Here is a 21581-nt window from a genome sequence, read left to right as displayed (position 1 = left end):
CGGTCCAACATCCCGATCGATCACTTGGATGGCGGTCCATCCATGCCCAGACACAGAAACAGATAGATGGAAGCAGCCAACTACGCATGAGTGACCAGTCCCGCCAAGGGGTACACGTACATTGTTTCTCGCATCAGCCATCTGAGATGACCTAGTAGCCCCACACAACTTGAAGACACACAAACAAACCATAACTACATGAACATCCCGCACCTTCGCGCGATTCCTGCAGATCAATGAGATTGAGGATCGCTGCCCAGGTAGGAAGGCAGGCAACTTGGTGAATGGCTCATATCCGATGTGGACGACGCTGCCACGGCGCATGGGGGCCATGGGGGAAGCACGCGGAGGAGATGATCAAATACTGTCTCTAACTTAGGTATTTACTTGGTTGGTACGATTTTATGGTCCCGGTACGGATGCTCGAGACTTCTAATGGAGGGAGGGAGGACGACATCAGACGTCTCCCTAGACGTGCCAGTTGGTTCAGCCTTGCATCGCTGCCTCAGGCGATGTGGAAGGAGGGTCCGATATCTACCTTGAGTAGGTGAGGAGGTGGGTGGGTGGGTAGGTACGCAGCGCAGCTGACGACATGGTCGAGCTAGTTGGTGATTTTTCTGCACCGCGCACCAGCGATCCGATCCATAGCTATCTACATTGCGCGCGCAGCGTTACCCATCCTGTGAAGATTTCACCACCGTTAGTCAGTTAGGTAGTCAGGTCCATGGAAGTTCTGGTCCTTGTGTACTGTAGTTAGTTGGTAGCGTGGGGAGTATCTTTCTAGATGTCGAAAGTAGCTAACTACCTAGGTAACTGACTTGGTATATCCGTACCTAACATTACCTAGCTACCGAGTAGTTATCATGAGACAGGCACCCAACGGGCGTGACCTGCCTATTATGTGCATACCCCGCGGCCCGCCCGCTGGGTCGCTACGGCGTTTAGTTGAGTTAGTTAAATTAGGGCTACGGAGTACCGAATCCCCATCGGCGGGCAGTTTGGTTTAAGAAACAAACAGACTCGCCCCCCTCAGCTCGCTGCGGGTGGTCAAACTGGTCTGGTCTGGTCTGGTCGCAGCGCCAGCGGCCGGCATTAGTGGCCGACCTAACTAACTAGTTAGCTTAGGTCCCTAAAACTACTGCCCCCTACTCTGTAGAACGCTGCTGATGTTAGATGAATAGCTACCTATAGTTATTATTAGTTGACGTGATCCGTCGTCTGTCCCTCGGACTTTTCCACAAGCCTTTTCTTTCGAACAACGGACCTTGAATTCCGGGTCTCCCAGCTTCCAAGACCAAGCATCATCATGATCGGTACCTCGTAGGCAGGTATCTCAATGTAAGTTGGTGGCAAAACTCGAGGACCCTGGACGAGAGGCGACAGAGGGTCCAAACTGTGAAGGTGTCCGTACTCCGTAGTGGGAATCGAATAATATGGCCGCCCGGCCACGCATCCCTTCCATGGCCATGGTCCTGGTGCGCGCGGCCGGGTTGGGTTCAGGCCAAGTCTGTCAATAAAGCCCTGAAGGCCCCGAGGGGCCCACGGCCCACGGCCCACGGACGGGGATTATTTGGTCGTCCTCTGCCACGTTTTTTGGTCTCCTCCCCATGCTCATACCCATGCCAATGCCCATGCCCATGCGAGTAGCAACTCCGATGTGACTACCTCAGGGAGTGCCTAGGTAGGTAGGTGCACCCCTTTCCTTTTCGCTGTGCTTCTCCCCCCAAAAGGCTCCCAGGCTCCCCCTCCCACTCCCGTGCCGTCCTTCCAGCTGATCGCCACCCAGCTTACAACTGTACTGCCAGTAATAAGTCAGTGGCTGAATACGATTACTCCAGTCCCCGGTGGGGGAAGAGTGAAAGAAACAGTTTGAAAGTCACGATGCTCACACGGATTATCCAGCACTGCAGTTGAGGTTATGTGCGTCTTTTTGAACTACTGCATGTAGAAATACTCCCATCATTGGGAGGGCCACGTAGAGGTCAACAAGCCAAATCGTAAGAATCACCAAGAACTATGGCAGGAAAAAAAGGGATTCGAATTGTTCAAATCAATGACTATTGAAAAGACAGTTATTCTCGCATGTTTGTCGAATGTTGAATGTTACACACCGGCTCCGAGTTTGACGAGTCTATCGATTTGTTTCCATGGAGCGACACGCCATCGAAATCATCTCGCGCATGTGTTCCTTTTGATAGTAGGCAAACCCACTTCGTATATGACGGGTCGTCCTTCATCGATGATAGAGTGTGCCTCCCGTACACCATTTGCTCCAGAAAAGTGTGTCTTTCACCTCTGCGTCGTCTTGACCATTATCTCCCCCATTCAAACTCGACTTCTTGCCCATCCCGTCCATGATCTCAGCCTAAGGACCTTCCATATTGATGAAGTGTTGTTCCCATGCCTGAGCCTCAACCTCCCTTGACGTCCTTAGGACAAAGACCCTTCAAGTCAAGGGAAATCAAGCCCACTCAGCAGAATTTATTCGTCCTTTGGCTACCGTGAGAACATGAAAGAACTTCCATGTGGTTCAATTCTTGCAAAACAAAGACATAAAGATTCAGTGCTGCCTCCCGAGTTACAAAACGTTGCATTAAGCAGAAAAAGCACAAATAGCCTCCCAGATTACATTTCATTCAGTGGTCGCAAGGGGCATATGAAGCAGGGGCCCTGATAGCCAGGCTCCATCGCAAAGAGAGCCTTGCATTTGGTCGCCATAGACATTTTTTTGCTTTTTCAATCAAACAGCCGCCCGGTGGGAATCGTCGAATCAAAAAACCAGACCGCCGTTCATTTCCGCGAGCGAATTTCAGTAAAGACCGAAGTTCTTGGAGAAAAAAGAGATGTGGGTTGCCCCAAAGTGTATATCTGCAAGGAAAAGAATGGGAACAACTCCGATCAAGAGTCATTGACCGCTGCAATGACCCAGTTTCTGCGCACTAGACCACGACGTGGGTGTGGTCTAGGCATCATGATACTTGACTCATCCCGCACGTCCGTTATTTCTTGCCGTCGAGTTTGCTCAGCATTTCGTTGTCGTTTCTGCCCCGTTGTTCAGGACCGCCGGCGGAGGGACCGCTCATTAATTCATGCACTTTCATGCCACTTCTACCATTAGCAGAGGATCCGGCAGAATTGGGCTGATTGGGTGGAGGGGTTCGGCCATCGTCATGGGTCGGGCCATGGTGGGGTGAATTGAAGCTCTGTGCGGATGATGGAGTGAGCCCAGATGGGGGTGACGCATTGCCCTTTTGCGACTGAGTGCCGTTGGGGTAGCGAGATTGTTGTTGTTGCGGGTAAGACTGATAACTCATCGTCGAGGTCGCAGGCGAGGTTGGAGCCCCACTTGTTGGGTCTGGGTAATCATAGCTGCCACTACTATTGGCACGAGAGTCATAGGTACCATGACGAGGGCGAGCGTTTGGATGAGGAGACTGGGCAGTATGAGAATTCTCGTTGTGGGGGTCATCATCAGGAGGGGGACGCTTGAGACTGACACGTTCATCATGCTGGGCAGGGGGTGCCTGCCCTTGTGCGTCATATGGTGACCCAGATGAAGGAGGGTACGGGGACGCCTGATATGGATATGGCTGAGGAGGATAGTGGCCTGGGCCTGGGGGAGGATAACTGTATTGGGGTTGTCCATGTGGACCAGCAGGGCCAAGTGGTTGTCCATGGGCACCATAGAGCATGGGTTGTTCTCCTTCACGGGTGTAAGGCTGCTGTCCATTTTGACCGGGGCGGTTATCAGACTGACCAGCAACAGGAGCTCTTGCACCAGGACCATAGACAGCAGAAGCCGGAACAAAGGCAGCTTGCGAGGAGACTGGGTGAAACAAGCATTGTTGATTGAAGCGAACACAGTTCTGGCAACGGCCATCAGGGGAACTATCGTAGCCTGAGCATCGAATCTAAGAATGAATGTCAGAAGAAAAGTCAATATGTGTAGAGATTGATCCATACCTTTCTCTTGCGGCAGTATTTGCAGGCAATGGCGGTGCGTTGTCTTGGAGCAGCGGCCGGAGGAGGGGGATAGTGCTGAGGAGGAGCATAATATCCAGGGTATGGATGCGGTGGAGGCAAACGGTATGGATCTGGCTGCATCTGCTGAGGAGGCTGACCCATATCAGATCTTGGCGGATAGGCATAGCCTGCGTGCTGAGGGTCCTGCTTTCGATCATCAGAGGCCAACTTTTGAGACCAGGTTTCAATAAAGAAAAACTTACAGGATAGTGATGGGAAGGAGGATAAGCACCATGCGGAGCGGGAGGCCATGGTTGAGGAGGATATGGAGCAGCCGCTCGTGGGTCCGGGTATTGTCCTTGACGTCCAGCATCCGGAGGAGGATAGGAACTGCGGTCATCCCGAGGAGGTCCACGAGGAGAATGTTGCGAGTAGTAGCCACCTTGGTTTGGATCATCCGGGGGAGGATATTGAGGACGTTGAGATTCCCTAGGGTCCGCCATTTGCGCCATGCTCTAGAAGTTTGTTGGTGTGTGATAGAGATCCAGACCAGGAGTAACACACAGCCCAGAGAGTTGCCGAGGCTGGGGACGATTGGGCCAACAGGTAAAGACCGGTAAGGTGGGAAATCGATCGTAGGCAGTGGTGGAAGGAGTGCTCTCAGAGCCCAAGAACAAAAAAGGCGAAAGAAACCCAAGGATTTGACGACCTCGGAACCAGCTCGAGGTCAAAGATATCGAGAGCGCACTCGCAAGCAGTGCAAAGAATCGAGGAAGAAAGAAAAAGAGGATGGAAGTCCTGCAAGGGTGTGATGAAGTGACAGGAGCGTGGTATATTATTTGCTCAGGATGGCAAAAGGCTGAAAGAGATCGGGCGGTGGGTTTACGAGATGTGACCTAGTCAGAGAAGAGGATCAGGTGTTCGACGGGAAGGCGGATGAGGGTCAGAAGAGGGCCCGGTCAAGGCGATGGTGAGCGTGAGAGGCGTGAGAGAGAGGTGGTGAGAAGGGTAAAAGTCAAGGTGGGAGTGGACAGGACGATGAGGAAGTGACCAGCTGAAGGATGACGATGATGGGAGGAAAAGGCCGTTGATGAGGGATGATTGGAGATGTGACAGAGTTCTGTTTAGTGGAGAGGGTGTGCTTGTGGTGCTGCGGTGCTTGGGACTTGAGCGTGGCAAGCTGCCTAGGTTATAGGATAGGCTGAGAGACAGGCGAGGGACGAGCAAAGAGAATCGAGGGAGCTAGGCTGCTGGCGCTCGCCCTTGTGCAGTCTTTTCTGGAAAAGAGCCCCCGGGACCCGATAAGTCGGGACAGTCAAGGCTAGCGTGCCTGGATGACAGGGATGGCGGTGTGGTACCAGGTGCCAGGTGCCAGTAAAAGATGCCAGTGTCAGTGCTCGTACTGACTGGTCAACTAGCTTGGAGAAACTAGTTACGGATAACAGGTTGGACTGAACGCACTGAACACCCTCTGGATGTTTAGGTACGGAGTGCTCTGTACGAGTCCGGAGTACGGAGTACACTGGTTCAGTTGGCGTCGGCTGCCTGAGAAAGTTTGGGGGAAGTCAAATAATAGAGGTGCCAGGATAGGCGCTTTTGTGGAAGGCACCGTCAGGAAACCCAAGGAAAGCTCCACTGCGTTCTGACTGCCCACCCCGGTAGATATTGTGGGCTGAAAGACGCCAAAAGATCATTCGCGTTCACCCCTGGCCCTTGGTGTGGTACCTCTGTACGTACTCCCTAGGGCACTTTTCTAGGGTTCAAGAGTATTTTGGACAGTGGAAGTTGAGACTTGGTAGTGGGAGGGCAGAACACGGAGAACAGCTCCCCCTCCTTCAGTTATTTTTTGTGGTGTCACTCGTCAACCCGTGGGGGGGCGTACAGCGTGGATCTGGCTTAAGACTCGGTCGTACTAATGATTGTTCTTGCCTGTTTCTCTCCTGTCAACTGTTGATGTCTGTGGAGGGTTAGTCCAAGGTCCGAGCACTCGTTAGAAAGAGAGATTGATAGAGCAGATCAATTTATTGCTTTCACTACGTTTGTTGAAACCTGGTCGAGTATCTTGTCTGGCCGCAAAGTCTCAGCGTGATCCGATGTTTAACAGAGTTTGGGCAGAGGATTTACTGGGAGAAGAGTGGCTGTTCGAAAATTGAATCAGGACGAATGAGGAATCGAGCGCTCAGGATTGCTTGCAGAGGGAAAGCCGTCACCGGCAAACATGCAGGATCCACCTCCGGGAGATGGCGAGCGCAAGGGCGGAGGCGTGGGTGCAGAACTTCAGGAACCCTTGACCTTAATGTTAGGGAAAGTGAAAAATAAGGCACCAAAGTGGGATGTCAGAGGGCGGCCAAGCGAGGACAATTGCCAGTCAGCTTGGAGGGGAAGACGCAAATCGAGCAGTCAGATGGCTCGGATGGGGACTTTCCGTCGTGTTAGGCAGGCCGAATGTCTCTGCGTCTTGCGGCTAGGTTCGTCCCTCGAGGAAAGTTTGTGAAGACGAAAGAACTCTGGCAGCAATGGCAGGTTGGCAGGATAACTTTTTTCGCCTGGGTTTGAGATCAGGTTGAACAGATGAGTGGGTGAGCTACAGCCTCAGGTGGCTCGCTGATGGAGTTCTGGTGGTTCAGGTGGGATGCTGGGATACTGCCGCAGCCAGCCGCGATAGCCGATTATTGGTCAGTGAGCTGACAGGCTAGTCTGCAAGTTTAAAAAGGAGGGGCATTTGTAGTTGCAACATGGGCAATAAATGATGGTGTAGAGTGCTTTATTGGCCCGCATGGACCTTGGTTGATGATGGATGACTTGCTGCGGGTAGCCAAGTGGCGAGCCAGGCCGCGACTGCGAGGCGAGACGAGACGAAACGAAACGGGGTGGAAGGGAAAGGATCGAATTCTCGGACAAGATGCCAGTGATGGAAATAGTGTCGAGGGTGGGGATGGCGATGGGTGGACTTGAAGGATATCCGTACGGAGGACGGCGTGAACTAGCAGCTTGGTGAGCTAGGAGGATGGGAGGATGGTACTACGTCTTCGGTTGAAGAAGAGTGAGGTGAAATGTCAATTTTTGAGCGTTGGTGTGGATGTTCAAGTTGGGTGGGTGGGCGTGGGCGTGAGCATGGGCAACTTGAACAACTTGAAGGGCAAATAACGAGATTCGTTCGAATATTCGTAGGCCTTGGATCGAGTGTGGATAAGTCACCGAGGTGGGTTAGGCCGGATGGATGATTGACTGACTGCGTCAACACCAATGTGATGCGATGCGAAGAGAACCGAAAATGAAATGATGAACGGCACGCACGCTGGTCGCCGCTGGGTCGCAGGTCGCAGGTCGCAGGGTGCAGGGTGCAGGTTGCAGACTGCAGACTGCCAGTGCGGGATGGGACGAGGAAAAGTGAAGGATCCAGAGAAGAATAAATGACGTGTCAGGCAGGGTGCTGTAAGCTTTGAATACTTGGCGATACTAGTGGTTATTGAGCGATTGGTGCCACTGATGGCCTGTTCGGTACCAAAGGTGCTTTCCTACGAGTAGGTACCTAGTCGACCTCTAAGTTTCCAGTTAGTGTTTTAGTGAGCAGGCAGGCTACCTAGGTAGGTACCTAGGTACGTAGGTACTTACCGCCAGCGGACTTTTTCCATTAGGTGGTCCAACATACGAGGCGAAGAGGATGGCAGCTGATGCGGCTCCCTGTTCTGTTTGACTTCATTCCCTCCTTCCTACGAGTCTATTTGCTGTATCCCTAGCCCTCCCTTGAGTGGACCTGAGCCTGAGGTTGACATCGGTTCTGCATACCGGTCTTGAAGGGCTGAAGGCTCTTTTCCATGGGGCAATTGGGCAACCGTGAATGGCAAACACCAAACAATAATTTGTTGATCATGGTCCATGGGCAGCTTGGACCTCACTCCGTACCTCGTACCTAGGATGCAGTAGTTGATACAATCAAGTTGTTTAGCTTTGCTCTGTTAGTGGCACCATGCATCATTGCAGCAAAGAGTGTGGCCATCCGCATTCTAGTCAAGACAAGGGTGCCAGAGGCAGTATCATGCAGCCCAAAAACCAACATTCATCATGGTAATCCACTAACGACTGCATGCAGACTGCATCGCGAGCCGTGCCCATCCAGAACTGTAATAGTTTGGAGTTGCGATATTATCAACTGAGTGGTTGGTACTCTCCAACAAGCCTGATCGTCAATATTGTCCTCGATGCAATGGCCAACTTGGGTCGAGCTACGGATACTTCCTTCCCGCCTTTTGATACCCCGTATCACAATGGTTCTCATCTTCTAGTGTTATGACAAATTGAGGGGCAAAATACTACCTAGGTACTTAGGTACCTAGTCACAAGCAATTCTAGCACGAAGTCCGTCCACGGTTGTGTAAGGTAGCTCTGGAGGTACCCGGCGAGCCGTACCTACTGTAAAGACTTAAGTGCAAACCACTTGTCCCATTGCCTGTACCATCATAGATCAACGTTTTCGGAAATCACTGCCGCCCCTTGTGGTGGGCGTGACGTTTGTCCTACAGGAAGGTCGGGTGTTCCGTGTTGGACGAATACAAGATGATATTTTTATTTTTTTATTTTTCGGGGTTTCAATTTTTTGGTTTGTTGATGTTGTGCTTGTTGCACCGTGTCGTGGTGGGGCTCGAGCCCAACATAATGCTGCCGCGAGAGATCTCAGCTCCTGACCTTGATTGCGACACTTCGAGCTTGACGACTTTCCTAGAGATGTGGAGATGGTGGAGGCTTAGACTTCAAGAATGACATGACAGACAATTCGGAGGCGGTGAACCAAGGCCAACCCACGAGACTGCTGTTAAGATCCAAGACGCCGAAGGTGAGGACAAGAAATTGTTGATTGCGACTAAACTTGTACCAGAACAGGGACTCGCGAATCAGTATCATGCAACTCGTCACTTGACCTCTCAATGAATGTATGTACCCTGTGCATTGGGCTGCAGGTTGCTCTCAGACGAAGTAGAGCCCCAAGCATTGTGGATCACTGGACACTACCCCTCCGTATAGATCCGGGCCTCGAGCTTAGCGCCTGTTGAATCTCCTGTAGGCTGCAAAGCCTGTTCCCCTCGCGACCCTCCCTGTTGCTGAGATGGTTAACTCCGGGGCGTCTTGATTCCCCTGCAACCGGTGGTGAGGGGGGGAGGGATGATGCTGACTGTCATCATGACTCCACCCGACATGATTGAAGGCCAAACCCTGGTTGCTGGAACCGGTCGAAGAGTCGTGCTGATCTCGCCACCTGCCTTGTTCTTTGTTCGTGTGCAGAAATCAGGGCGACAGTTTACGCCCTAGGCAATTTGTGTCCAACGCTAATATTTTGTTGGCTACCACCTTGTCGTGGCTAAGCTAATCAAATGCTCTTGGGACGAGCAGCTGCATTTCAGTTGTAAAGCCCCGCGGTCTCGAAGTCGGGACTTCTATTGGGCCCAGCCATATCGATTGGCGTGCAGCTGGGGAGATGGTGCCCACATTCATTAAGAATCAAGGGAGGGGTAAGGGCACAAGGAAGGTTCGGATCAGCCCGCAGCCGTCTGACTTGCGCAAGCTAGGGGAAAAACTCCTGGGAATGTTGACCAAGAACAACCGTAATGGATCTCAAGTTCGTGTCCTTGAAGCTGCTTTTTCGACTTGTGCTTTGCTTGACCGCCAGTAGCCCAGTCCTGCTAGATCGGGGTTGACATGCCTCAGTGACCTCTCCTCGCATTGCAAACGTTCCGCCACTTGTGCCGCATCGAAATCACTGGTTTGATGCCTCGTTCGAACAAAGACTAAGGCGTGTTTTCAATGCCAGTGCTAGACTGTATCGTCACGCTAAGGTTTTCGAGTTCAGGAAGTCTTCTTTCCGGCAACTGGAGTACGAGGCAGGGAGCAGAAAAAACACAATCATGGTTGAGAAGTTGACGATAATTGTCGGACATTTCACTCCGGAAGCCTACCTCAATGCCCATCATAGGCTTTGCTGGTTCCCGAGACCTCTGTGTTCCCAGGCAAGGATTGTATACCAAACCCGGGAGATCTTTCTGTTCCTAGATACACCCTCACCTGTCCTAGTTGTAAGACGTTGGGCGAATGGTGGAGCACACCTGTCTCTGGCGCCGAATGATGGAGAGATATCTGACAAGGTGCATGAGATGTTTGTCGAGGATGATGACACAAGGACGAATCTTGGGGCAAGAGTCAGTCTGATACGTGTCACTCGGAAACGTAGCGTGTACTGCGTGCGGTCTGTCCTCGCACGCTGCGGTCTGTCAGTGGCAGTCCTAATCATGATTGACACTCAAGTTCGCCCCTAGCCTGCAGAACGGCTTCTCGGGCACCTCGGACACTCCCACATGTGCAACCAACAGAACGGAAGCGAGTCGCTGGATTTTCTGATGGAATGTACCCCTGCGAAGGAGCCCCGAGCCTGCGTCTTGCAGCAATCGGATCTCTAGCCTTCGCGGGCCGGCTCTGGCCTTAGTCGCTTGCAGGCCAACCGCCGCCCGACCTCCAGGGATCTACGGACCTTGTCGACATCACTTTTCGCCCACCTGACCTTTGGCCTTGTTGACCTAACCGTCCGAGGAGGACCTGGCAGCGACCAAAGGGGTTTCGGACTGGGCAAGAACGCGACTGACAGGGGTTGAATTGGCGTGGTTCCAAGACTGATTCTTCGTAGAAACACCAGCGATGCTCCTATGGTCAAAGAGACAGTGAGCAAGAACAAATGCAAGCCACCAACAAGATGCTGGTCTTTTGGTTGGTATTTTATGTGTCGCGGCAGTGGTGAATGGTAATTTCTGTATTGACAGAGCGTATTGTCATTTGGGACATTCTCCATGTGGGTCGTTCACATGACCGTGGGCAGCTGCGCGATCCAGCGGCTCGTTCCACCTTTGCAGCACCACCGATTTGACTAGTAGTCTTGGGGTCAACAATTGCAGAAGAAAAGGAGAGGAGAGGACTGCGGCACAGTGTTTTGTCTTCGGGGTAGGTGAACCCGTCGGGAAGAGGTAATCTTGTTGGACTTTACCTTTGCACGCCGCGTTGCCCTTCTGCACGCCACCCCCTCTCTTCTCTCCACCTGCAGAAAGAGTTGACCTGTTTTGCACTGCTCACCGCCTGCAGTAGCAATAATGTCTTCACATTTGGCAAACTGTTTATTGAACCTCTCATCGAGTCGCAGAGTGGGTGCAAATCCTGGCCCATCAGGTATGGAGTATGGACCTCGGACTTCACCTCCACCATCTAGCTCGGATGGGTGGTAATCAAGCCATTTCAGCTGAAGACGGTCCCCAGAGCGGAGACCCTGGTGCTGGATGCTGCCCAACCCTTGTCACGCTTTGGTGGACAGGCCACCTCAGGAACAACCCTTGATGGGCACTGTGCCATTGCCTTTTCTGTCAAACCTGTCACATTCATCCCAGCATCGATCTGGCTACACGCGGCGTCTGCCACCGTCACCGCCAAATTGACAGCTCGCACTGACAGTGCACTGCATATCATCCGTCGTCGGATCGCTCGAAGTCAAGGCTTAATGACACTTTCTTGAAGACTACCGATTGTGACAGATTATAGCCTTTATGGCAAAGAGGTAGTATTTCTTAACCAGGTCAAAGCTTGACTTTATCACAACGTGACACTTCGGTTCTATCCAGGCGGCCGCCAAGTACCACGCTTCCCAAACAATCCCAATATACTGCCTATGTACTACCTCAGCACGAGCCAGATCGTGCCCAGGTGAATCTCTACCTCTTCTTAATCCGTCGGTTTTCGAGCCTTTTCGTGGTGGTGGCGAGCCTCGCATGGCTCTATTTGCCTCCAATTTATTGCCTCAATCATCTTCAGCTTCATTGGTGTTGGTTTCATCGTCTTCTTCATCCTCGTCATCATCATCGTCTGGCATAACGACGCTATTGAGATATGTGACCTATGGAGCAATCAGTGATTAGAGAGAGTTTGCTCATCTTTCTGGAGGAGTGATTGAGCGATATTCCAGCTTTCCGCGTGAGGGTCAAGGTGGGTGGGCCTCCACCGCAAAGAGAAGAGCATCACAGTCTGGGACGAAGTTTGGTTCGCCTGCGGCCCGCATCAATGCCGTCTCCAGTCAATGATGGATTGACTTCCAAGTAATGGGGCATCTTATCGGTCAAGACTCGAGAGAACTGGACAATCACACTCAGGCTTGTGACTGGCAGTTGCGGAGCCGGTCACACACCACACTCGACACTCGAGGCAATAGCACGCTGCAAGATGAACGCGAAGGCGAATTGAAAATGGAAAGGTGGACTCACAAAAGGGACCATCACGCCAATCAACTGCATGATATTCTCCAGACCCCTTGCTCCAGTGATTTCACTGTCCGCGAGCCTTTTGCCCAGGGTAAAATTGCGCAATCGAAGCAATTCAATATTAGGATTATCGGCTTCATAGCCCTAATCACACGAGTATCAGCTGGGCTCAGATGAATTTGTCAGTGCCTAATGGTTTGGAATGAAAGACAGGCCTTCCTGGAGGTTCTGGCAATCGGTGCTGAGACATGCGCACAAATAATTTCAGCGGCGGAGAAGGGACGACCCGAAAGGAAGCGTCTCGAGGGGCGAGGGGCAGCGAAGGTGCAGTCTGTCGTACCCGCTGCTCCTTGATGTTTCCGTTGCGTGCCCCCCCTTCCTTTTCTTTGTCGGGACGAGCATTAGTATTGAGTCCTGGTGAAGCGGCACGAATCGAGCACCCCGATGATATTGTGGAAGTCCGTGCCATTAGTTAGCATGTGAACAGCAGAATTGGATTGGCGCCAATTTTGCCTCATGAATTGGAAGGGAGGGGTGTCTCAGTTTTGCTCAAGCTGGGCTGGGCTGTGTGAGTGGGATATCGGCCTGCCCCTCCTTCTCATCAGCTCAAACGCGTTGTTTTTCTCTCCAGGAACTGCCTGCCGATTAATTGCAATGCAAGCAGATCTGATGTAATGATATACTCCGACTTATAGCAGGGTAACCATATCAAAATGACAGGCTCGTGGCCAGCTCTCTGAGTTCTGTCCAACATCGGCAGAGATTCGGGATGCAGCATTCAAGCACGGCGGGTTCAACGAGTTCACGCACGTAGTTGCTGACATAGTCTGTGCAGGCAGAAAAACATCACGATCGAGTAGACCTACATACCTTCGGTTTTGTCTTGAGAGCATTTTCAGCATTCTGTCCGGCAAATGCTTTCACGGCTTTCTTTTCGTCCTTCGATATCCCTCCCAAGATTTGGCTTCGCATTTGCGGCTCCATCAAGACCTGCCTCAACTGATGTGGCTTCCTGTCAATGTTGCGGCGTAGGAGAGCAAGAGGCTGAGCTTCAGGCATCCAAAGACCGGCGCCTTATGGCACAGAAGAGTTAGCTATACATCACTCAGGGGTAGCGCTTTTTCATACCGACGAGACTCTTGCCCCCAGGTTGGATCTGCACATAGTAGCACGCGTAAGGGCCTTTTCGACCAGTGCGAGACCTATTGACCTGTCAGTCACAGATTATTGAGGCTGCGTCCAATGTTGACATACCATGCAGCTGAGAAATGAGGCTATGAAGTAAATTAGCTCATATCAATATACAAACGTGTTCGATTAGACTGACCTTATATGGTGTCGGGTCGCTGGAGAATCTGACATCTCGATATATTCTGAAAACCTAAAGACCATCAGCTCACAGTCAAGCTATTCATTGGACATGTACTGACAAGGTCCTTGGGCGGTAGCTCTGGAACGGTTTCGTCGACCTCGCTGATTCTTTCCGTCAAAGTTTGGACAAAACTCTCCCAGTCCTTCCACGAGGTCCTATAGTCAGGATCATGCACTGCAACGCAAGCAATAGGTAAGCAGGCATTCGTCGAGCAAAACATATCAGAAAGAGACAAGTGCCAGTCGAGAGCCCTTACTTTTCAACCATTCTCGATCGTTGTTCTTTTTCAAATCCTTCAAGAACTCCATCGTATTTGGATGAATCTTGGCCGGTTCATATTTGACGCCTCCGTCGCCTCGTGGCTTGGGCTTTTCTATGAAAACCTGTTTTCCAGGTCCTAATCCGGTCGAGACACCTGGTCTCCATAGATCTTTGGCCTTGTTTAAAGTATTCGTCACCGCAGACATGAGGCCAGTCCCTTGCCCGGCACCAGCCTTGCCTCGTCGAGCAGCAGGCTTTGTCCGCTTGCGTTTGCTGTCACCCTCCGAGGAATCATAATCATCTTCGTCGGTTTCACTGGGTGCTGATTCGCTTGCTTGCGATGCATCCTCATAGCCGGAAACTTCCCCATCATCTTGAGTCTCGTCTTCGTCGCCGGAATCCTCGCTGTCGGGATCCTCGAAGTACTTGCTCTTTGTCGGAGTCGCTCTGACACCGATAGGACTCTGTTCTGACTGCTTCAATCTTTTCGATGCTCTGCTCCCAGGTGTGGCTGTGATGGTGGCTGTAGAAACTCGTCGCTTATGTGATTTCCCAGTGCTTGCAGCGCTTGGTAATGGTTTTGTCGGTGCTGACTTTCGTCTGGCCATGATTTCAAGGTTCTGTAAAGTCAAGATTACCAAGATTTGTATCAATCCGCGTGCTAGAGTGCTCTTCTTGAGACAATTGTGTATTTTTATGCGGTTGACGTATGTTGGTCGATTTGTTGCTCCTGAGACCAAAATTAAGGGGGTCGTCCAAGGTACGCGCCGTAGACGTGAATTATCGCGTCAATCAGGCAGCTTGCTCGGACACACCATTCTTGATGACGTCACCACGAAAAGTCAGCCGGCTTCACCTCGGCGTCTTTGAAGCCATATCCTAAGTGCTACATGAGAACTACTCCTTGACATTCATACCTAACTTCGGCTTGAGCTCTGGTCTCAAGGATCACAGATAACGCTTTAAAAATGTTTGAAAGATGGCTCCATCAGACTGAAGTGCGCTCAGGCTGGACCATGTGTCTGCAGCTGAATGTGCCCCTTCGCAGCCCTCAAATCCTCCCCCTTTCTCCTACAAACTAACAGATCAGGGCAAAGGCGGAGAGTTATCCATATGATATCTGGGAGACCAGCCTTGAGCAAATAGATGCTACTCCGTGGCTACCTAGGTGCCTTACTTGGTTGGCCATGCTGCAGTGGGCAGCGGATGGTCATCTCACCAGCAGCGCAGGAAGACGATTGACGCCGAGCTCTGAAATTGTTGAACATATGTGATCAACCCGGCTATAGCTTCTCTTTGAGAGCTTTTTGCTTCTGCTCTGGTGGTACCATATCGAGCCAGGAAAAGTCCTATTGAAATATTAGATCAAATCATCACCAAGATGTCAGCCAGCATCTTCTTACCATTGGTAAATCAGCTTGTGGGTCAACCATGACATTCACTACTACAGGGACTTTGGCTTCGAATCCAATCCTTGTAGCTTCTCTCAGCTCCTCCGGCGTCCGCACCAGGATGCCGATCCCACCAGCCATATCGGCTATTTTGTGATAGTCGGTCTGATATCCAAGAGACCAGGCTGTCAATCCTTTCCGATCCGTCGTCGTGCCAGCAATGGTGTGCTTCTGGCGTTCCTGCCACTTCTCTGCCGAGTCCGTGTCTCCTCGATAGAGACCACTGTTGTTCATGACAAAAATCAAGATGTCCATCTGAAACCGGGCCATGGTTTCAACCTCCATGCCAGAGAACCCAAAAGCGCTGTCCCCCTCGATGGCAACTATCTTTTTATGATTTCGACTTGGAGACAACCCCTCTGGTTCTGGCAGGTTGTATGCCGCCCATGCGGCTATGGCATAGCCGAGTCCCACACCCATGGTGGCATATGTGCCAGCGTCAAGCCTGATTCGAGGGTGCTCCATCGTGAATATGGACCTCGAGATATCCATCGTATTCGCACCCTCAGAGACGTATACAATATCTCCATTCTCTGGGGGTGACAGTTCATTGAACTTGGTCTTCATGATGTCGAATGCTCTCTCAAATGGCATTGGAATCTTGTCAACTTGCGCTTTCTTGGCAGCTTTAGCTTCATTTCTTGACCTGGCTGCCTCCAGGCTGCGGTAGAAAGCGGAAGACTCGTTTTGCCACTTCCAGTCACCGAGGTGTGAGATTAGCTGCTCCACAACGAGACCAATGTCGCCGACAAGGCTCAGTGGACTATCACTGCCGTTCCTGCCAAGTTCGTCGGCGCAAATGTCCACTTGAATTATCTTCACTGACGGGTTCCATTTTGGAGCAAGTCCGAACGAGAGAATCCAATTCAGTTTGGCTCCAAGTATTATGACGACGTCGGCTTCTTTTAGGGCTGTCGATCGTGCTGCAGATGCATTGTAAGGGCTGGAATCAGGTACGATGCCTTTTCCCATGGGCGTTGGGACGAATGGTATCCCGGTTCTGGACGAAGCATCAGTCATCATCTATCCCTGGTCATTGACTGCAAGAATCTCAAATCCATACCTCTCGATCATGGTTCTGATCTGTTGTTCAGCACGAGCATATGCCGCTCCCTTTCCAAGAACCACGAGTGGCGCCTTAGCGCTCTTCAGCACTTCCACAACCTCCCGGATTTTCTTATCTGGTGCCGCAGGTTGTGGAGCCTCAATTATAGGAGAAAGGGCCTGTCTTTCAACATCAAATGTACCCAGGATCAAGTTCGCAGGCAAGTCGACGAATGTGGGCCCGGGTCGACCAAACATGGCAGTGCGATATGCATCTTTTACGAATTTTGGGATCATATCCGGCTGAGGCGGACGCAGACACAATTTCGCATGCGGTGTCAAAAGAGAAATGGCATCAACTTCCTGGAATGCACCCTTTCTTCCGTTATGTGTCTCGCTGGATCCGGATAGAACCAGCAGGGGCCATGAGTTTGCGGCTGCGTGTGGTATCTATTGCACCATTAATTGCTTATTTTCCGTACGAACATTGGATTAAGCTACATACACCGGCCATAACATGGAAAACGCCTGGTCCACCCACAGATATACATACACCAGGTCTACCTGTCAGGTATCCATATGCAGTTGCCGCATAGACAGCAGCTTGTTCATTGCGGAAACTGATGAATCGAATACCAAAGTAAAGACCTTCTTGCGCGATGTCTGTGACAGGTAGCCCTGGGAGACCGAATATGACCTTGACACCCAGGTCATGGAGAGCCTGAGCAATCAACTTTGCTCCGTAAATCATGTTTGCAAGCTCAACGAAAGAAGTAGGAGTATGAGTTGGGCCACACTTGTGAGGACAGAGAAGGTGATTTCGTCCACTCTCGTGCAAGTTTTGTATAGGTGAAAGTGTGCTTCAGCTGACCTCAAACAGTTGAAACAAAACTGATGCTGAAATGGAAGGTGTTGACAACGGGCAGAAGTGCGGACCTCGGGTCACAGCACATGTTTGCAATCTGAAGTCAACTTGAAAGCAAGAGCATGACGTTGGAAGTCTTCCGTACGGTTGAGCGTGAGCTAGTAATGCAGGCCACCGACTCCTCTCCGCTCCATGCTTTCTCCGCATGATCCACAAAAAATAGGCCGTATCTGGCCTTGGTCTCGAACTCTGGAGAGTCTCGAATTTTGGAACTCAAATCCAATTCCGGTGATCTCTCGAAGTCTAAGGCCCTGACTAAGTCTCGAAAGTCCAAGAGTCGGAGCATCTCACTTGTCTTGTCGCTCAAATATGCCATTTTAGGTCTTTGAACTGGTCTCCGAGATAGTCACCGACGACTCCTCGTCCAATACTATCACAAGCCGATCAAGCTGGCATCGAAAGTACACCGGTATCGAGACTACGCAGGGCACGCAGGGCATGCAACCCCTCAACTCTGGGCTCCGGATAATGATGTCGACTGTCGAACTTTGCCTTTCCGCCGACGTGGTGAGACTATCGACGAATCAATCCCAATCCTGTACCTCAGATTGCAACAACCATGAGTATTGGTTACAAATTTCCATCTTTAAATCCGGTGATGATAGTGGCTTTGGAACAACGTCGTCTTCTGCCATCAAGTTCTTTTCCCCAATCCAAGAGACACAGACGTTTACCTCTGAGAACTAAAGCAAGAACCAACTATGGGCGATACATATGACTACATTGTTGCTGGGTGAGTTGTATCATCACAAGAAACTTGAGTCTTGCCTGACATCGGTGTATAGTGGCGGCACTTGCGGCCCAGTGGTCGCTGGCCGCTTGTCAGAAAATCCAAATGTGACGATTCTGATGCTTGAGGCAGGGCAAGATAGTGCCAAGATGGACAATATGCACATGGCTGGAGCGTATGTATCCTCCTTTCCCCGTCTCATTGCGGATGTCATTCCAGTCAGCCTCTAACGTTTTGGTAGCTGGACACAGAACCATAAAGGAGAAACGGATTGGAACATCTTCACTCCCGAACAGCCGGGGCTAGTCGATCGTAAGATTCACTTGCCACGAGGCAGATTCCTAGGTGGCAGCTCTGGTTGCAACGGCACAATCTGTGTGCGTGGAGTCAAGCAAGACTATGATGATTGGGGCTCGCCAGAATGGAGTGGTGATGAAGTTTTCAGAGCCATGAAGAAGGTTTGTCAATATTACGCTGTTAACACAATCGTTCTAACTTATTTAACTATAGGCGGAAACATTTCATTCTTCGAAGTGGTTTCAGGAAGATAAGGACAGCCATGGATATGATGGTCCCATGCATATCGAAGCTGCTCCTTGTGGACCACTTGGAGAGTTGATGCTAGAGTCATACCAATCCAAGGGCCTGAAATTTTGTCCTGATATGTTTAGCTCTGGCGAAACGGCTAATGGCTGTGGCCATGCTCTTAGGACAACCTGGAAGGGTAATCGGACGACAGCCATGGATTACCTGACCAAAGACTACGAGCGATCCAACGTTACCATTAAATGTCATTCGACAGTCGACAAGGTAATACTAGAAAGAGATGCAGGATCTCTCCGAGCCACTGGTATTGAGTATGAAGATGCGAACGGAAATCGAATCAAGGCTTTCGCGCGCAAAGAGGTCATCCTAGCAGGTGGTAGCTACGGAACTCCAGCTATGCTACTCCGTTCTGGTATTGGACCCAAGGCTGACTTGGACACCCTCAATATTCCCTGCTCAGTTGATTTGCCTGGCGTGGGGAAGAATCTACAAGACCATTTACTTGTCTTCACATACTACGAGTTGAATGAGCCAGGTCTCACCGATGATCCAAGAGTCAACCATGACCCTAATGCCTACGAGAATGGGCTCAAGCAATGGAAGGAGAACAAGACTGGGTGGTTAGCCCAATTTCCATTCGGCTCTTTCGCCTTCGCCCGTCTTGACGACCGGCTTGATGCAGAGAGCGCTGAGTGGCGTCAATATCCTAAACGTGCTGGACGCGATGTGATGGACCTGACCAGCACGCAGCCAAGTCTTGAATTCTTCCATACCGTCTGTTATGGAGGGCCTCCACAGTATACAGACTTCCCTAAGGAGGGACAGTACGCTTTCGCCATGTGCTGCTTCTTGTGCAATGCACAGTCACGAGGTGACGTCAAACTGGCGAGTACCAACCCTCGCGATAACCCTATCGTCGACCATAAATACTTGGATGACAAGAGAGATCTAATGATGATGGCGGAGGGTGTACGGTTCGCCAACGAGATTGTCATGACTGGCTCTGGCACAAAGGACAAGATTAAAGGCTCATGGCCACCCGATGCTAAACACCACCTGAACAAGACTAACGAGGACTGGCATTCTCATGTCCAGAAGTACGCATCCACTTCTTATCATCCCGGTGGTACTTGCAAGATGGGACGCAAAGATGACTCAACCTCTGTTGTCGACGAGAAACTGCTTGTTCACGGTGTTCAAGGCTTGCGCGTGGCAGATTGCAGCATGATGCCGACTCTCAACAGCGGCCATACTCAAATGCCCGCTTTTGGAATTGCAGAGAAGGCGGCAGAGTATATAAAACAGGTGGCCGACGTCAATGGCCACGCCGTGAATGGCCACGCTAAGACTAATGGTCACTCTGTGAATGGGTACACCAAAGTCAACGGACACGTGGTAAACGGACATTAGTTAGCAAGCTTGATGATTGCATTACTCTTGTAAACTCCTTAAATTTGTCATGAATGAGATGTTTACTTACATTCGAATTTTCGAATTACTTGGGCTCTGTTACTGATTGTGTAATACATACTCCCGGTCCCTTCAGATCAGTGGCTTCGGATTTCTTTGTTCCATGACAAACCCGGCCACAATTTCCTGTCCATGTCAAGTGACTCACTACCCGACTCATTCGGTCTGGGAAATTTCTATACATAAACACGAATAAGAATCATAGAAGGTCTAGTTATTGCTAAGGATTTAATAGCCGTATCAAGACCGTGAAATGAAGACCGGGTGATTTATCTGTCTAAGAATGTGCCTGGATTATATCATAGTCTTGCAAGCATGTATCTGTCTCCACCATTCCGTGGAAATAAGCTTGACCACATCTCTTTCGGCTGCCCGTCTTTGGCTGCTCTGACTGCCTCCAAGTCCTCCTGTGAAACCGATCTTGTTTCTACCGTAGGATTATAACCCAGCCGATATTTTCCATCTTGTTTGAACTCAACATCTTTCCATGGTGGAATAGGCTTCTTATCAGCACGACTAAACTTGAAAATTTGGTGTTTCGACCCGAGCGCGCAGATGGGTTCTTCGTCAGCGGAATCCTTGCTGTGAGACCAACCTCTGAGTGCCCAGGCTGGTGACAGTGTTAGTGGGAGAAATGCTGCCAGAGAGGATAACTAACCAATTTTACAGAGGCTTTGAAGGCCTTCTTTCGTTCGAGATTTATCATTGGCTTGCGGAGCACTTGCTGGTCGAATGCATGCTGCCGAGTCCTTCAGGTATGGACGACTCCAAAGGAACTGGCTAGATACCACTGTCAAAGCGACTGCAGCAGACTATAGAGAAGTGAGCAATTGGTCTTGGATTTGTGTCCACTCGTGATCGTAGTGGGTCAAGAGATCGAAAGACATACGTTTTCTGTGGCAAAGACGAGAACACAATGACTGCGTCGAGTCTTGACGAGATGTAAGGCCTCGTCCAACTCGGATCCGGCCTCGATTTCTTTGACTTCAATAAAAGTATTGTCAAATACTTTTGCTACCTGAGGCCCATAACTTGACCCATTATCACGGCAACCTGCCACTGTTGTGGTCACATTATCGTATGTTATCCCAGCATCGAGCAGAGCCTTGACTACGGCAGAAACCAAGGCAGCGATAGGGCTTCCACCACTTGAATCATTGGATGAGAATGGCGAATATCCCACACCAGCAAGATACACAGCGCCCTCTCCAGCCATGGAGGCTGTAGCACTCAGCCTGAATTGACAAAGTGTTTCAATTGTAGGAGTTGTAGGAGCCAGGTCGCAAGCGGCAGGATGAGCAGACCAAACTATCGAACGCTTTGAAGAGGGAGGATATCTGTCCACCGATCGTGATCGCAAATGTGCTAGTCACAGTTCCATTCTCAATATACTGAGCAAGCCGATCGTGTCCCAGAATTTGGGGTGCGATAGTGTTCTTTTCGTGGCGCAACCCCACAAAACCCCTGCCAGTTGGTCTTTGCACATCATTACCATTCTCGCGGATTTCTCCAGGTCGAGACAATTTCCCCGCAG

At 50.8% G+C, this 21581-nt stretch overlaps 6 protein-coding genes across 6 annotated transcripts; 1 reads left to right on the top strand and 5 right to left on the bottom strand.

Moving 5' to 3' along the window:
• Positions 1 to 2999: 2999 nt before the first annotated feature.
• On the bottom strand, positions 3000 to 4466 carry LTR84_001005 (uncharacterized protein; the record flags this gene model as incomplete). The annotated part of the gene is made up of 3 exons (XM_064844633.1): positions 3000 to 3911; positions 3964 to 4170; positions 4227 to 4466. The coding sequence occupies 3 exons, from the start codon at positions 4464 to 4466 to the stop codon at positions 3000 to 3002; spliced, it is 1359 nt and encodes a 452-aa protein (XP_064712493.1).
• A 7325-nt stretch (positions 4467 to 11791) lies between these two features.
• Positions 11792 to 14489, bottom strand: LTR84_001004 (uncharacterized protein; the record flags this gene model as incomplete). The annotated part of the gene is made up of 8 exons (XM_064844632.1): positions 11792 to 11887; positions 12252 to 12392; positions 13119 to 13321; positions 13377 to 13450; positions 13503 to 13522; positions 13576 to 13629; positions 13679 to 13794; positions 13877 to 14489. The coding sequence occupies 8 exons, from the start codon at positions 14487 to 14489 to the stop codon at positions 11792 to 11794; spliced, it is 1317 nt and encodes a 438-aa protein (XP_064712492.1).
• A 675-nt stretch (positions 14490 to 15164) lies between these two features.
• On the bottom strand, positions 15165 to 16304 carry LTR84_001003 (uncharacterized protein; the record flags this gene model as incomplete). Its single annotated transcript, XM_064844631.1, has 2 exons — positions 15165 to 15230; positions 15285 to 16304. 2 exons carry the CDS (start codon positions 16302 to 16304, stop codon positions 15165 to 15167), a joined length of 1086 nt encoding a protein of 361 aa, XP_064712491.1.
• Positions 16305 to 16355: 51 nt separating this feature from the next.
• LTR84_001002 (uncharacterized protein) lies at positions 16356 to 17127 on the bottom strand (the record flags this gene model as incomplete). Its single annotated transcript, XM_064844630.1, has 2 exons — positions 16356 to 16826; positions 16882 to 17127. The coding sequence occupies 2 exons, from the start codon at positions 17125 to 17127 to the stop codon at positions 16356 to 16358; spliced, it is 717 nt and encodes a 238-aa protein (XP_064712490.1).
• An 875-nt stretch (positions 17128 to 18002) lies between these two features.
• LTR84_001001 (uncharacterized protein) lies at positions 18003 to 19987 on the top strand (the record flags this gene model as incomplete). The annotated part of the gene is made up of 4 exons (XM_064844629.1): positions 18003 to 18034; positions 18087 to 18206; positions 18273 to 18489; positions 18542 to 19987. The coding sequence occupies 4 exons, from the start codon at positions 18003 to 18005 to the stop codon at positions 19985 to 19987; spliced, it is 1815 nt and encodes a 604-aa protein (XP_064712489.1).
• A 359-nt stretch (positions 19988 to 20346) lies between these two features.
• LTR84_001000 (uncharacterized protein) lies at positions 20347 to 21263 on the bottom strand (the record flags this gene model as incomplete). The annotated part of the gene is made up of 3 exons (XM_064844628.1): positions 20347 to 20657; positions 20706 to 20859; positions 20937 to 21263. The coding sequence occupies 3 exons, from the start codon at positions 21261 to 21263 to the stop codon at positions 20347 to 20349; spliced, it is 792 nt and encodes a 263-aa protein (XP_064712488.1).
• Positions 21264 to 21581: the final 318 nt, after the last annotated feature.

This window comes from Exophiala bonariae (assembly GCF_035927105.1).
Source record: "Exophiala bonariae strain CCFEE 5792 chromosome Unknown scaffold_1, whole genome shotgun sequence".
NCBI lineage: Eukaryota > Fungi > Ascomycota > Eurotiomycetes > Chaetothyriales > Herpotrichiellaceae > Exophiala > Exophiala bonariae.
This window is presented reverse-complemented; position numbering and strand designations above follow the sequence as displayed.